The sequence below is a fragment of the Oncorhynchus gorbuscha genome, linkage group LG08 (assembly GCF_021184085.1).
Source record: "Oncorhynchus gorbuscha isolate QuinsamMale2020 ecotype Even-year linkage group LG08, OgorEven_v1.0, whole genome shotgun sequence".
Classification (NCBI taxonomy): Eukaryota; Metazoa; Chordata; class Actinopteri; order Salmoniformes; family Salmonidae; genus Oncorhynchus; species Oncorhynchus gorbuscha.
This window is the reverse complement of record NC_060180.1, coordinates 71,296,047-71,312,418: the sequence shown is the minus strand read 5'-3', so window position 1 is coordinate 71,312,418 and position 16,372 is coordinate 71,296,047. Positions and strand designations below refer to the sequence as shown.

Sequence of the window (16,372 nt, the reverse complement as noted above, 5' to 3'; positions counted from 1 at the left end):
GCCCAACCCTGGTTCTCCAGTAGCCCCAAAAGCCCAACCCCAGTGTTTCCCAACCCTGGTCCTCCAGTAGCCCCAACAGCCCAACCCTGGTCCTCCAGTACCTTCAACAGTACAGTTTTGTTGTAGTCCTGATTTGTTTACAAGTCGAATCAAGTGTGCTTGTCTAGGGTTACAATAAAAATGTGTACTGTTGGGGCTACTGGAGAACCAGGGTTGGGCTGTTGGGGCTACTGGAGGACCAGGGTTGGGCTGTTGGGGCTACTGGAGGACCAGGGTTGGGCTGTTGGGGCTACTGGAGGACCAGGGTTGGGCTGTTGGGGCTACTGGAGGACCAGGGTTGGGCTGTTGGGGCTACTGGAGGACCAGGGTTGGGCTGTTGGGGCTACTGGAGGACCAGGGTTGGGCTGTTGGGGCTACTGGAGGACCAGGGTTGGGCTGTTGGGGCTACTGGAGGACCAGGGTTGGGCTGTTGGGGCTACTGGAGGACCAGGGTTGGGCTGTTGGGGCTACTGGAGGACCAGGGTTGGGAAACACTGTGGTAAAGAGTTAACATATGGTCACCAGGATGCTAGGAAGATTTAAAGGTCCAGCATCAATGTCTCAATGGGCACACACACACACAAACATAAAATTAATCATACAGATTGCAGATTGAACCGGTTGCACTCCCAGTGCTGTTTGTCTGGTTCCCCCCACTGAATGGGGCTCGGGAACATGGGGGATACATGCTTTCCTTAAAACTCATCTATCTTCTTCTGCAGATATTGGAGGATGGAGTCCATCCCCTGCGAGGAGCCCCAAACTCTCTTCAGCGCCTCACACTCGCGTTCGTTGGCCTGCTCCAGGGCGGCCCGGTTTGCATTTCGGACCAGTGCTTTGGACTCCCGCAGGACCTACAGTGCAGCAGAGGCCCCCACCCCACCCGGCGGGAAAACAGGAAAGGAAAATGACTGATGGATATGGATGCATTGAAAGGTTATTGGCATAGACTTGCTTAACCATTCCTTGTGGGACATGAGGTCACTCTTATGTCAACAATGTCTGCACAGATGAATCATGAGAAATTTTGCAACATCCAGATATTGTGACTTGATCTCAATTCAATGTATTCCTAATTGCATTATATAATTATTATTATTTATTTTTACACACACTCTTGGTTCCATTTCAGGTTGGGAGACATTGAAAAGCTAACAATTCAAGTGGCCACTGTTGTGGCTAGGAGAGAGTGTATGTGTGTGTGTATACATATATATGAGTGTCAGTGACGTGATGTTTATGGTTTTGATGAGACAAAAACGTGAACAAAAAGAGGAAGGACAACGAGGGCTGGGGAGGGGCCGTACTGTGACTGTGTAGAAATGTATATATTTTTTAAATCTTCAAAAATCAAATGAAAGAGGATGACTTACAACTGAATTACAAGAGACTAGCTCCCTAATGCGAACCATCACCTCCTGAGTGAAAGTCCCGGGCCACAGCACCTGGGAGACAAGCCCTTTAGCACAGGCCTCCTGGGCCGTCAGCTTCCTCCCACTCAGCAGCATCTCATTGGCCTGAGAGACGAGGGGAAAGGGGAGGGAGAGGGAGGGAAGTGGAGGGAGAAGAGGGAGGGAGGTTAACGAGCCACTGAACACGACGAGCAAGAGTTTTTCTGTTACTCATTTGACAAACTAGATTTCAGTCTTGGTGTGTTTCCTGACCAATTCAGTTTGGTTAATGATGATTGTCCCCTATGAGACACTGTAGAAAGCCTATTTCACTTCCTCAAAATCCCCAGAATGAATCTAAGATAAAGAAATCTGTAATAAATGATGTTTTAGGATGTTTTAGTTAAGCAATTTGATATCTAGATAATGTGTTTGGTGCAGTATTTCTGAAGTAAAGAAATGTGCAACGTATTGTCTTATGTAAACAAAGTCTGTGCTGATGGACCTGTCTGTCTCACTGTCTATGCTATTGGATTAGAGAGCCAATCACCGCAGCTGTTTTCCCCATGTTAAGTCAGGTGTACACTATACGATTTATACTGGTATGAGTCTGTACTTGCCTTTAACCAAAGCGTCAAATCGTTACAGCTCTGATATTCACAAGAAATGTTATTCAATTCAAAATGCTAGGGCTAGATATTTAAACTCTGTAATGGCAAGCGTGAATGTCTCGGACTGAAAACGTTTACGAGACTGCTTTGGAGCCACGGATCGTTCTAGCTACATTTAACAACCTAAATCACATCATTGTTTTCACAAGACAGCTTTGGTATGGAGAATCGTCACGACCAAGTGAGGAATCTTGTAGTCTGAGCCGGATCGTTTAGTGTGCACACCACTACGTTCGGGAAAGACAAAACGATACAAGATAGACGGTCGTTTAACGTGAGAGGCTCAGATATGTTTAGGATTTTTGAAAGTGGTGTACTGTACCAGCCGGCATTAGTGCGGGGAAAATGGACATAGTCAAATCAAAACCCAACCTTCATATACCCGTTGTGAAGCACGGATACTTTGATTCAAACCCACGACCGCAGCAGTACAATGTGATCTAGAAACCGCCAGCCCCAAATCACTGACACAGATTAAACCTAGACCTGGAGCGAAAAACCAGCAAAGAAATTCTAAAAGTGCTACACTTAAAAACCAGGTCCCCAAACAATATCTGTATTGCTGTGTAAAACAACTCCCCCCTCTGAGAATGTGGAGGATTTTCAGCATCAACTCACCGAGGCCACGCCCATGATGCGAGGGAAGGTGACGGAGGCGCAGGCATCGGGTGTCTGTCCGTAGGTGGTGTAAGGCGTCTGGAACCAGGCTCTCTCGTTGGCCCAGACCACGTCACACAGCGGGAGGATGGAGGCTCCGAGGCCCACCGCCGGTCCGTTCACGGCTACGATGATAGGCTTCTTGAATTGGATGAAAGTGTTCACGAATGTCCTGACAGGATGAGAACAACAGACTGGGCCTGAATCACCATCTTCTGTGGCATTATTACAACGACTGACACTACAACACAGCATTCTACTCATCTTTATCACCAGTTTCAAAAATAACCGGTGATATCTAGACAATCTGTCATTTGCACTGACCTGAAAGAACTGACCAGAGATGAAAAGACAGCCTAATGATGAGCTTCCACCATTTTGTTTTATTTAATCAGTGCAGATGAAGATAAGGGGGACAAGGAGGATGAGGACAGATGTTTGGACAATCGAGAAATGAGGAAGTTGAGTTATCCTGCCGACCTTTTAAAAAAAATATATTTTTCTCCCTTTTTGAAAATCATCCACATACAAAAAAAATAGAAACAGAGGTAAGCCTTCTGACCTACCTAATGGTCTCGGCCATCTTGATGCTCTCTTTCTTACGGTCGTCGGTGAGCCGCCTGATGAAGTAGATGAAGTCCAGGCCAAAGCAAAAGAAGCTGCCTACGGCACTCAGTAGGACCAGCTTACTGTCGTCTGATGCCGCTGTGGCCATGGCACTCTGTATCTCCTTCATCACCTGAGGCAGCCAAAAGAGGGAGAGGAATTCAAAAAATATGATCCATTTTTATGGGCCAGTTTCCCAGACACAGATGAAGCCTGATCTTGGACTAAGAAGTCCTTTCGATGGAGAATGATCACTGGAAATACTTTTTTCGTCTAAGGCTTAATCTCTGTGTCCAGGAAACCAACCCAATATATTTTTGAAGGACCAGTATTTGACTTTCTTTAAAGAAATTTTGCTTACATTCATCAATTATATTTGACTACCAAATGTTTTGGAAATGTTGGCATAACAAAACTATAAAAAGTACTACTAACTGTCACGTTGTAAAACAATTGTTTTGTCAGGGCGAAGACAGGCAGGCAGAAAGACAAGCAGGCGTATGACTCACGTTGGGGTTGAGTGAGTTGTTCTCCGAGGTCTTGGTGGAGAGCAGGATGTGGGTGAAGCCGTCCTGCTTCTTGACGACGAGGTCCCTGTAGCGATAGGCACTCTCCGTCTGCCTTACGCTGAACCGAAGGCGCTTGTCGAAGACCGAGCGCTGCTCTTCGAAGCGCCGTTTCCCCGCCACTCCGGAGACAGCTGTTACTCGCGCCACGGCGCTCTGCAGGCTAGCCGTCCCGTTGGTTGCCAGAGCCTCCATGAGTGTCGATGTACCTGGTGGTTAAAAAACCCCACATAAGATACAGGGGGATGGAAATGGGAAGCTTTTTCTGCCTTTCTTAATATTGTCGGTTGTAATAATCAGCTAGATTAACTATCTGGAACAGGCTGAATAGTTTACTGCATGTCATGAGTAGGTCTCAGTGCTTTTCCGGGCTTCTCTTCTGTTCTACTCAACAGTAGATGAACAGTGCACCAAATTTGAGTTCATTGATAACGAATGAGTGAACACTGAGACGAAAGGGGAGAAACGGAATTGGACTGGAGTCAAGATTTGCATGGTAGTGTCCCCAATCACTCCCCTCAGGGCATTGTGGTCTACATGGACCAGAATGAGAAGTCTGTACCTTCGTAAGTCCTCCAACGCTACTTCAAGCAGCATCTGGTCCTCCAATGATAAAACAGGTACGATCAGAGGCAACACAACAATGGCTTCTGCCATTTACTGCTGCTCTAAAATAAATGTGTACTTTTATTTCTTAACTGCATTGTTGGTTAAGGGCTTGTAACTAAGCATTTCACTACTAAGGTCTACTACACCTGTTGTATTCAGCATTTCACTAAGGTCTACTACACCTGTTGTATTCAGCATTTCACTAAGGTCTACTACACCTGTTGTATTCAGCATTTCACTAAGGTCTACTACACCTGTTGTATTCAGCATTTGACATAACATTTGATTTGATGACTTTTGAACGTACAACTACAAGACCTGGGTTCAGTAAACAGCACAACAACAGTTATTGCAGTCTATTGAAAAAGCCTTACCTTTCCCATTGAGGGTGCGTATGGATGTGGGTGTTACGGGGACTGGCTGAGGGATCAATGGGATTTGGCTTTGAGTCCTGGGCCGAGTCCCCATGCGTGCCCTTTCTTCCCCGGGCCCCAGCAGCAACCCCAGGGGCTTTTCCAACAGGGCCACCTCTGGGGGCACAGAGTCCTGCTCCTGACCCCCCTGTTCCAGACTGTGGGCCGCCTCGCTGGGCGACTCTTCAGAGTCCACCCAGCTGCTCATGGGGCTTTTGGGAACCAGGATTTTGATCCCGGACCTGGCCAGGTCCATACTCCGACGCGCCGTGCCCACTGGAGAAGCAACAGGTCCACCTGTGAAGCTTGGACTAGAAATGGCACAGGGAGTGCAATCACTGTACTTTTGGCCCAAAATAAGCTGCTGTGTGTCCGTTTTGGAATTTGCCAGGCTAGAGTCAAGTGGTGGCAACTGTGGTTGCTGCGGCCGTTTGGAGACGGACGTAGCTGCTGTGGTGGGTGAAGAGGCGGGTTTCCCTAAAGCGTGGCCTCCTGCTCCACTATTGCCGCAGAGTGGCTGAGGCCTGCAGATCTGTTTGCGGGCGTTGTTGCTCGAACTGTGGCTGTGGGCCGTGCTGGGAGAGCTTTGAGTGGAGCGCAGTACACTGCCGTCTCTCGGTCTTTCGCCGTGTGACTGATTAAAATGGTGAATGAACTCCATGCAGGCGGAGAGGTGCGACTCGGGCTCCCAGGTGTCCCCCTCGTATCCGTACCCCCTCCAGCGGACCAGGTACTCCATCTTTCCCTTCTTGTTCTTCCGTTTGTCCACAATTTTCTCAACCTGTGACAGAATTAAACAAAATAGTTGGCAGTGACTAGTCACTAAGTCACGATCAATGAGACTGAAACGTCTAGGCTATAGCCCGCACTGGGCAAATGTTTCTTCGGTATAATGGCGTTAGCAACAATTTATATGTGCATTCCGCTACCTACTAAAAAGGAAAGAAATGCGGGGGTATAAAAAAAAATCCATACAAACTATCAATAACGAAATGTTAAGCTAAAATCAGCCTGCTTTTCTGTTTTTAAAATCAGGTCCCTACACAGGCTCAGAATCCTGCGATGGTGGGACATTTCCTGGCGACAGTAGTCAATGTAGTGCTTCTGCAGTAACTATTGGGAGACGGACGTAGCTGCTGTGGTGGGCAAAAGCAAAAAAAAACAACTTCCAACTGCAGATATAATGGATGTCCAGCTTCTTGGACTTCTTGTGCAGTACAATTACTAACTGCTATAAAAAAAATGTCACGAGATCCACCTTCTTCACAATAAGTGTATCCAGATCACTTGATTGACGTAGAACATCCACTGTCATATCTTCTTCAGCACGGTGGCTTTTTCCCCCTTCAACTCTCTTCACCCACCTCCACTATAGGTGAGTTGCTGTTACAATCGTGATCCTTGACACCTCAACCTTTTATCACCCTAAACAGGGCACTCTGGGTATTCGGAAAATAAGATCCCTACCACAGTTGCAACATTTTACATTCACAGACTCTCCAAAACATATTCCTTCCGTATGCAAACACTTGACACAAACTATTTACACTTCTTGAGTTGCATCGGGTTTTTGCACAGACACTCTTACGGCGTATCTTATATATCCCAAACATTACATAAGGTGGTAAATACTCAACATCAATAATACAGATGAACTTTGCTCCTTTTTCCTATTCTCTGTACATAATTTGTTTTGGGGGAGGGGGGGGGGGGGATTACCTGACATGAGGACTCCTTGCTGTCCCCAGTCCACCTGGCCATGCTCCTGCTCCAGTTTCAACTGTTCTGCCTTACTATTATTCAACCATGCTGGTCATTTATGAACATTTGAACATCTTGGCCACGTTCTGTTATAATCTCCACCCGGCACTGCCAGAAGAGGACTGGCCACCCCACATATGCTCTCTCTAATTCTCTCTTTCTTTCTCTCTCTCGGAGGACCTGAGCCCTAGGACCGTGCCCCAGGACTACCTGACATGATGGCTCCTTGCTGTCCCCAGTCCACCTGACTGTGCTGCTGCTCCAGTTTCAACTGTTCTGCCTTATTATTATTTGACCATGCTGGTCATTTATGAACATTTGAACATCTTGGTCATGTTCTGTTATAATCTCTACCCGGCACAGCCAGAAGAGGACTGGCCACCCCACATAGCCCGGTTCCTCTCTAGGTTTCTTCCTAGGTTTTGGCCTTTCTAGGGAGTTTTTCCTAGCCACCATGCTTTTACACCTGCATTGTTTGCTGTTTGGGGTTTTAGGCTGGGTTTCTGTACAGCACTTTGAGATATCAGCTGATGTACGAAGGGCTATATAAATAAATTTGATTTGATTATCAAAATGTCCAAACGGGACACCAGAGAACAACTTTTACCGGTGCCCTGCGTCGAAAATAAAAAGCTGTCCACTTCATATGTTGATCATTTCACGAGCCACAATGCACGCTCCTTTAACTCTTTAGATACACAGGATACCAACACCATACCACTCCTGGTTCGCACTGGGCTACATCAGTAAAACACTGGGTTCATTAAAAGGCAGTTACTCTACCCAACAGGCAAGTAGTGTGACTACTGAATAGATGACTTCATGGCTGATTGGGCCTGTTTATTGCATTAGCCTACTTTTTGATATTCCTCGTATCGTGTGTGTGTGTGTAACCTTTATTTAACTAGACAATTGCAACAGCTTTGATTTCAAATATATATGTATATACACACGCACACATACTACCGTTCAAAAGTTTGGGGCCACTTAGAAATGTACTGGTTTACCATGAAAACATACACGAAATGAGTTACAAAATATAATCAAGACATCGACAAGGTTATAAATAATGATTTAATTGAAATAATTGTGTCCTTCAAACTTTGCTTTCGGGCAAATAATCCTCCATTTGCAGCAATTACAGCCCTTTGGCATTCTAGTTGTCAATTTGTTGAAGTAATCTGAAGAGATTTCACCCTATGCTTCCTGAAGCACCTCCCATTGGCTTGATGGGCACTTCTTACATACCAAACGGTCAAGCTGCTCCCACAACAACTCAATAGGGTTGAGATAAGGTGACTGTGCTGGCCACTCCATTATAGACAGAATACCAGCTGACTGCCATTTTACTAAATAGTTATTGCATAGTTTGGAGTTGTGCTTTGGGTCATTGTCCTGTTGTAGGAGAAAATTGGCTCCAATTCAGCGCCGTCCACTGCATGGCGTTGCAAAAGGGAGTGACAGCCTTCCTTCTTCAAGATCCCTTTTACCCTGTACAACTCTCCCACTTTACCATCGCCAAAGCGCCCCCAGATCATCACATTGCCTTCACCATGCTTGACAGATGGCGTCAAGCACTCCTCCAGCATCTTTATTTTTTCTGCGTCTCATGAATGTTCTTCTTTGTAATCCGAACACCTCAAACTTAGATGTGTCTGTCCATAACACTTCTTCCTCTGCCCAGTGTGTGTACTTTTGCACATCTTAATCTTTTTATTGGCCAGTCTGAGATATGGCTTTTTCTTTGCAACTCTGCCTAGAAGGCCAGCATCCCAGAGTCACCTCTTCACGGTTGACATTGAGACTGGTGTTTTGCGGGTACTATTTAATGAAGCTGCCAGTTGAGGACTTGTGAGGCGTCTGTTTCTCAAACTAGACACTAATGTACTTGACATCTTGCTCAGTTGTGCACCGGGGCCTCCCACTCCTCTTTCTATTCTGGTTAGAACCAGTTTGCGCGGAGATCTTCAGTTTCTTGGCAATTTCTCACATGGTATAGCCTTAATTTCTCAGAACAAGAATAGACTGATACGTTTTGTTTCTGGCTATTTTGAGCCTGTAATCGAACCCACAAATGCTGATGCTCCAGATACTCAACTAGTCTAAAGAAAGCCAGATTTATTGCTTCTTTAAATCCAACAGTGTTCAGCTGTGTTAACATCATTGCAAAAGGGTTTTCTAATGATCAATTAGCATTTTAAAATATAAACTTGGATTAGCTAACACAACATGCCATTGGAACACAGGTGTGATGGTTGCTGATAATGGGTCTTTGTACTCCTATGTAGATATGCCATTAAAGATCAGCTACAATAGTTATTTACAACATTAAAAATGTCTACACTGTATTTCTGATCAATTTGATGTTATTTTAATAGATAAAATGTTTGGCTTTTCTTTCAAAAACAAGGACATTTAAGTGACCCCAAACTTTTGAACAGTAGTGTGTATATATACACAAACAGTACCATCAAAAGCTTGGACACCTACTCATTCCAGGGATTCTTAATTTTTAAAAACTATTTTCTACCTTGTAGAATAATAGTGAAGACATTAAAACTGTGGAATTATGTAGTAACCAAAAAAAGTGTTTTAACAAATCAAAATAGTAGCCACCATTTGCCTTGACAGCTTGCACACTCTTGGCATTCTCTCAACCAGCTTCCCACAGTCTTGAAGGATTTCCCACATATGCTGAGCACTTGACACGGCGGTTGGAACCAAAAATCTAGAATTTGGACTCATCACACCAAAGGACAGATTTCCAATGTCCATTGCTCGTGTTTATTGGCCCAAGCAAGTCTCTTCTTCTTATTAGTGTCCTTTAGTAGTGGTTTCTTAGCGGCAATTCAAACACGAAGGCCTGTTACTTGAACTCTGAAGCATTTTATTGGCCTGCAATTTCTGAGGCTGGTAACTAATGAACGTATCCTCTGCAGCAGAGATAACCCTGGATCTTCCTTTCCTGTGGCGGTCCTCATGAGAGCCAGTTTCATCATAGCGCTTTATGAAGTTCTTGAAATTATCCGTATTGACTGACCTTCATGTCTTAAAGTAATGATGGACTGTCGTTTCTCTTTGCTTATTTGAACTGTTCTTGCCATAATATGGACTTGGTCTATCTTCTGTGTACCACCCCTACCTTTTCACAACTACTGATTGGCTCAAACGCATTAAGAAGGAAAGAAATTCCACAAATTAAATTTTAACAAGGCACACCTGTTAATTGAAATGCATTCCAGGTGACTACCTCATGAAGCTGTTTGAGAGAATACCAAGAGAGTGCAAAGCTGTCATCAAGGCAATGGGGTGGCTACTTTGAATAATCTCAAATATAGAATATATTTAGATTTGTTTAACACTTTTTTGGTTACTACATGATTCCATAATGTGTTGTTTAATCATGTTAATGTCTTCACTATTATTCTACAATGTAGAAAATAGTAAAAATAAAAACCCTTGAGAAGGTGTGTCAACTTTTGATGGTACTAATAATAAATAATAATATATGCCATTTAGCAGACGCTTTTATCCAAAGCGACTTACAGTCATGTGTGCATACATTCTACGTATGGGTGGTCCCGGGAATCCAACCCACTACCCTGGCGTTACAAGCGCCATGCTCTACCAACTGAGCTACAGAAGGACCAATATGTACTAATATGTATATCAGATTTCTGTGGCTGTGTGTCAGCCTATGTTTACTGTCTTGCTGTTTCTAATGTGAAAGCTCTGTGGGTAAGATTTCCAATGTAGGCAATTTAACTACCAGTATATGGCAAACCTGAACGTGATAGAAAGACAATGAGCATGTTGAGTTTGAAACTAACTTTACGCCATTATATCACACGGGCTAGATAAAGGATAGGGCTAGACTTGGCTACCTATAATAATTAGCCTACTAACTAAAGATGGAAAGCATTCACAGAATTGCATATAGAATAGTAATTGAATAGTATGTCTGAAAGAATACGCCTAAAAATGTCGGATTGGCATGTAAAAACAAAAAAACCTGGCCACAATTGTATGTGAATCATTATTAGGAGTAAGTTACACCTTGGGAGAAGTGATGCACAATCTGTGTGCAACTTGTAACAGAGTGGAAAGTACAAAAAGCTCACTAGTTACCCAACTTAAAACTGGCCAAGAAGACAACAGACCCCGTGACTATCGCTGCCCGCATCTAATAACAACAACAACAACATATCTAGCTAATCACACAGCAGCTCCTCATGCTAATAAAATGTGGACTTCGACCTACATTACTACTCTTAAGGTGGCAACGAGTCCTGGGCTGACATTTTATATGAAGCTAATGTTTCAAGGCAAGTAGCTTGCTAGCTAAATACACAAACCAACAACAACAAAAAATAAACATTTCAGATAACGCTAGCTAGCAGTCGATAGTAAGCTAGCTAACTCACCTCATAAAGCTCTTCCGAGGCCATTATGAGCAATTTATCTTCGCCGTTTGCCTATCAAAACCTATTTTTGGTTTGAAGGCACCTTCTTCTCCTCAAGATGTAATGAAGCCCAATTTCAGGTTTCTTTGGACTACGCCCAATCCTCGTAACGTTATTATCTTGGTCCTCGGTGTGCTGTGCTGTCCAGCCCAGCATGTGAACTTTTTTTGTCTGGGGGTCTGTGTCCCCGAACTAGTTATTTTTTGCGCTCTCACAGCTGCGCATATTTTGCGCATAAGGATGCGTTTTTTGGGGGGGGACCTAGACAGACTGATACATAGACAGACTGCTGGTTGCTCACTGATGCACAATGTATATACATTGTTTTCTTCTTCTCTCGCTTCGGTGTATATTAAGGGAGTCAATGTTCAATACATTAGCCATCCTAATCGACTGTTTGATATTGCCCTTTACAATTGTTGGGGGATCACACATAACATCCTTTCCTTTCTTGCTTTTTCATATGCTCTGCACTGTATCAGTGATGTCTTTGACTGTATAGACTTATGCATTAAAGCCATTTTCATTACTTGACTTAAACCTTTCATGTTGTAGTTACACAGGCCTATATATATTACATTATTACATTACATGTATACATCTTACATATAGCCTTTGTGACCTGAAATCATTCATACAAAAGGCACATACAGTGGGGCAATTGCCACCAATTGTGCAAGTTCTCCCACTTAAAAAGATGAGAGAGGCCTGTAATTTTCATCATAGGTACACTTCAACTATGACAGACAAAATGAGTAGAAAAAAAAATCCAGAAAATCACATTGTAGGATTTTTTAATGAATTTATTTGCAAATTATGGTGGAAAATAAGTATTTGGCCACCTACAAACAAGCAAGATTTCTGGCTCTCACAGACCTGTAACTTCTTCTTTAAGAGGCTCCTCTGTCCTCCACTCGTTACCTGTATTAATGGCACCTGTTTGAACTTGTTATCGGTGAAAAGACACCTGTCCACAACCTCAAACAGTCACACTCCAAACTCCACTATGGCCAAGACCAAAGAGCTGTCAAAGGACACCAGAAACAAAATTGTAGACCTGCACCAGGCTGGGAAGACTGAATCTGCAATAGGTAAGCAGCTTGGTTTGAAGAAATCAACTGTGGGAGCAATTATTAGGAAATGGAAGACATACAAGACCACTAATAATCTCCCTCGATCTGGGGCTCCATGCAAGATCTCACCCCGTGGGGTCAAAATGATCACAAGAACGGTGAGCAAAAATCCCAGAACCACATAGGGGGACCTAGTGAATGACCTGCAGAGAGCTGGGACAAAAGTAACAAAGCCTACCATCAGTAACACACTACGCCGCCAGGGACTCAAATCCTGCAGTGCCAGACGTGTCCCCCTGCTTAAGCCAGTACATGTCCAGGCCCGTCTGAAGTTTGCTAGAGAGCATTTGGATGATCCAGAAGAAGATTGGGAGAATGTCATATGGTCAGATGAAACCAAAATATAACTTTTTGGTAAAAACTCAATTCGTCGTGTTTGGAGGACAAAGAATGCTGAGTTCCATCCAAAGAACACCATACTTACTGTGAAGCATGGGGGTGGAAACATCATGCTTTGGGGCTGTTTTTCTGCAAAGGGACCAGGACGACTGATCCGTGTAAAGGAAAGAATGAATGGGGCCATGTATCGTGAGATTTTGAGTGAAAACCTCCTTCCATCAGCAAGGGCATTGAAGATGAAACGTGGCTGGGTCTTTCAGCATGACAATGATCCCAAACACACCGCCCGGGACAACGAAGGAGTGGCTTTGTAAGAAGCATTTCAAGGTCCTGGAGTGGCCTAGCCAGTCCCCAGATCTCAACCCCATAGAAAATCTTTGGAGGGAGTTGAAAGTCTGTGTTGCCCAGCAACAGCCCAAAACATCACTGCTCTAGAGGAGATCTGCATGGAGGAATGGGCCAAAATACCAGCAACAGTGTGTGAAAACCTTGTGAAGACTTACAGAAAACGTTTGACCTCTGTCATCGCCAACAAAGGGTAAAAACAAAGTATTGAGATAAACTTTTGTTATTGACCAAATACTTATTTTCCACCATAATTTGCAAATACATTTATTCAAAATCCTACAATGTGATTTTCTGGATTTTTTTTCTCATTTTCTCTGTCATAGTTGAAGTGTACTTATGATGAAAATTACAGGCCTCACTCATCTTTTTAAGCGGGAGAACTTGCACAATTGGTGGCTGACTAAATACTTTTTGGCCCCACTGTATCGCCGCCTGGTAAGGCAACTGCACCTCCCTCAACCGCAAGGCTCTCCAGAGGGTAGTGCGGTCTGCAAAACGCATCACCGGGGGCAAACTACCTGCCCTTCAGGACATCTACATCACCCGATGTCACAGAAAGGCTAAAAAGATAATCAGGTACAACAACCACCCGAGCCACTGCCTGTTCTCCCCGCTATCATCCAGAAGGCGAGGTCAGTTACAGGTGCTTCAAAGCTGGGACAGAGAGACTGAAAAGCAGCTTTAATCTCAAGGCCATCAGACTGGTAAACAGCCATCACTAACATAGAGAGGCTGCTGTCAACATACAGACTCAAATCTCTGGCCCCTTTAATAAATTGACTTAATAAAGGTATCACTAGTCACCTTAAATAACGCCACTTTAATAATGTTTACATATCCTACATTACTCATCTCATATGTATATACTGTTCTATACCATCTACTACATCTTGGCTATGCCTATCATTAGTCACTTTAAATAACGGCACTTTAATAATGTTTACATCTCATATGTATGTACTGCTCTATACCATCTACTGCATCTTGCCTATGCCGCACGGTCATCACTCATCCATATATTTATATGAACATATTCCTATTAATCCCTTTACATTTGTGTGAATAAGGTAGTTGTTGTGAATTTGTTAGATTACTTGTTAGATATTACTGCATTGTTGGAACGAGAAGCACAAGCATTTCGCTACACTCGCATTAGCATCTGCTAACCATGTATATCAAATCAAATTTATTTATATAGCCCTTCGTACATCAGCTGATATCTCAAAGTGCTGTACAGAAACCCAGCTTAAAACCCCAAACAGCAAGCAATGCAGGTGTAGAAGCATATATGTGACCAATAACATTTTATTTTATGATTTGGTGCTGAACGCTCAGCTGTAGTCAATGAACAGCATTCTCACATTGGTGTTCCTCTTGTCCGGGTGAGAGAGGGCAGTGTGGAGTGCAATAGAGATTGCGTCATCTGTGGATCTGTTGGGGTGGTGTGCAAATTGGAGTGGATCCAATGTGTCTGGGATGATGATGTTGATGTGAGCCATGACCAGCCTTTCAAAGCATTTCCTGGCTACAGATCTGAGTGCTACGGGGCGATAGTCATTTAGACAGGTTACCTTGGCGTTCTTGGGCACAGGGACTATGGTGGTCTGCTTGAAACATGTAGATATTACAGACGGGGTCAGGGAGAGGTTAAAAATATCAATGAAGACACTTGCCAGCTGGTCAGCCAATGCTCTGAGTATGCGTCCTGGTAATCCATTTGTTAACCTGTTTAAAGGTCTTACATTAGCTACGAAGAGCGTGATCACACATTCGTCTGGAACAGCTGGTGCTGTCATGCATGGTTCAGTGTCGCTTGCCTCAAAGCAAGCATAGAAGGCATTTAGCTCATTTGGTAGGCTCATGTCACTGGGCAGCTTGCGGCTGGGTTTCCCTTTGTAATCCACGATAGTTTGCAAGCCCAGCCACATCTGACGAGTGTCAAAGCCAGGGTAGTAGGATTCGATCTTAGTGGCGCTTTGCCTGTTTGATGGCTTATCAGAAGTCGTAGCGGGATTTGTGTCCGGATTAGTGTTGCAATCCTTGAAAGTGGCAGCTCTAGCCTTTAGATCAGTGTAGAAGTTGCTAATCCATGGCTTCTGGTTGGGATATGTACATACGGCCGCTGTGGGGACGATGTCGTTGATGCACTTATTAAATTAAGCTGATGTGGTAAAATCTTCAATGCCATTAGACGAATCCCGGAAAACATATTCCATTCTGTAGCTTAGCATCCGCTTCATCAAACCACTTCTGTTTGAACTATCACTGGTACTTCCTGTTTTTGCTCGTAAGCATGAATCAGGAAGAGGGCGAGGGAGAGCTTTATATGAGCTTCTGTGTACATTAAAGGTGATCTCGTAATGAGATAAAATAGATTTCAGTTTCCCTGAATTAAAATCACCAGCCACAAGGAGCACTGCCTCTGGATGAGCATTTTCTTGTTTGCTTATGGCTCTATAAAGAATTTAAAGTGCGGTCTTAGTACCAACATCATTTTGTGCTGGTAAATAGACAGCTACAAAAAAATATAGATGAAACCTGTCTTGGTAAAAAAAAAAAGTATGGTCTACACTAGCTTATCATGAGGTATTCTACCTCAGGTGAGCAGAGCCTCGAGACTTCCTTTAATATAAGAGATCATGCACCAGCTGTTGTTAATAAAAGACACATCTACCCCTATTGAGTTTACCCGAGGCTGCCGTTCAACACAAATTGGTGCATGAAGTTTCGCCATTAGCTGGAAGACCATGTCCTCTTTTCTCAGCGGAGGGAGGGAGAGAGGAAGGACAGTGAGATGGGTGAGAGGTCACCTTACCGCTGCTTCCTCCACACAGACTGACCATCAGATGCAGGTCATCAGTCCAGTAAAAAAAAGCTAATTATTACACTCACTCAGCTGTGCCTCACAAGTAATACAACAAATTATCTAGTACCTGTGTGATCATATACCTAACATGTTGAAATATAATTTCAAAATGGTCTCAGAACATTGGCAGGGCAATTCAAGCGTAGTGATAATGTATTGGGCCTATAGCCTACTGCAAAAACCTCATTGCTACCCAACTGTTTTTAATTGGTTAATGTTGCATAGACTTATGTTAATTAAGTCATGTTCATTTAAAAACAAATCACTTTTAAATACACCAATGAGAAGATCTTTGCTGGAAATTCACTTAATGAAATGGGGACCATAGAGAAGTTCTCTCTATGGTCCCCATTTCATTAAGTGAATTTCCAGCAAAGATCTTCTCATTGGTGTATTTAAATGTTTTGAACAACTGTGATGGACACAGGAAAAATCTTCTTAAAGCTGCAATATGTAACTTTTTTGGGTGACCCGTCAAAATTCACGTAGAAATTTACGTTATAGATCTGT

The 16,372-nt window shown here is 43.6% G+C and overlaps 1 protein-coding gene across 3 annotated transcripts; it reads right to left on the bottom strand.

Moving 5' to 3' along the window:
• Window positions 1-422: 422 nt before the first annotated feature.
• Window positions 423-11,400, bottom strand: LOC124041033 (chromodomain Y-like protein). 3 transcript variants are annotated; one of them, XM_046358193.1, is made up of 7 exons: window positions 11,138-11,400; window positions 4,914-5,733; window positions 3,874-4,139; window positions 3,325-3,497; window positions 2,720-2,930; window positions 1,413-1,556; window positions 423-893 (listed from the first exon to the last, which is right to left on the bottom strand). In XM_046358193.1, the coding sequence occupies exons 1-7, from the start codon at window positions 11,159-11,161 to the stop codon at window positions 735-737; spliced, it is 1,797 nt and encodes a 598-aa protein (XP_046214149.1). In that variant the 5' UTR covers window positions 11,162-11,400; the 3' UTR covers window positions 423-734. The 3 variants fall into 3 exon arrangements, with proteins under 3 accessions (XP_046214149.1, XP_046214150.1, XP_046214151.1); XM_046358194.1 differs by having other exon boundaries at window positions 1,455-1,556; XM_046358195.1 differs by lacking the exon at window positions 4,914-5,733.
• Between the last annotated feature and the right edge of the window lie 4,972 nt (window positions 11,401-16,372).

Bases quoted from the DNA above. Each gene is read 5' to 3' on its own strand.
- LOC124041033 (XM_046358193.1), bottom strand. From the start codon at position 11,161: ATGGCCTCGGAAGAGCTTTATGAG. The intron at 4,140-4,913 runs GTAAGGCTTTTT...TTTAACCACCAG, and splicing joins ACGCACCCTCAATGGGAAAG to GTACATCGACACTCATGGAG. The intron at 2,931-3,324 runs GTAGGTCAGAAG...TCATCCTGTCAG, and splicing joins AAGATGGCCGAGACCATTAG to GACATTCGTGAACACTTTCA.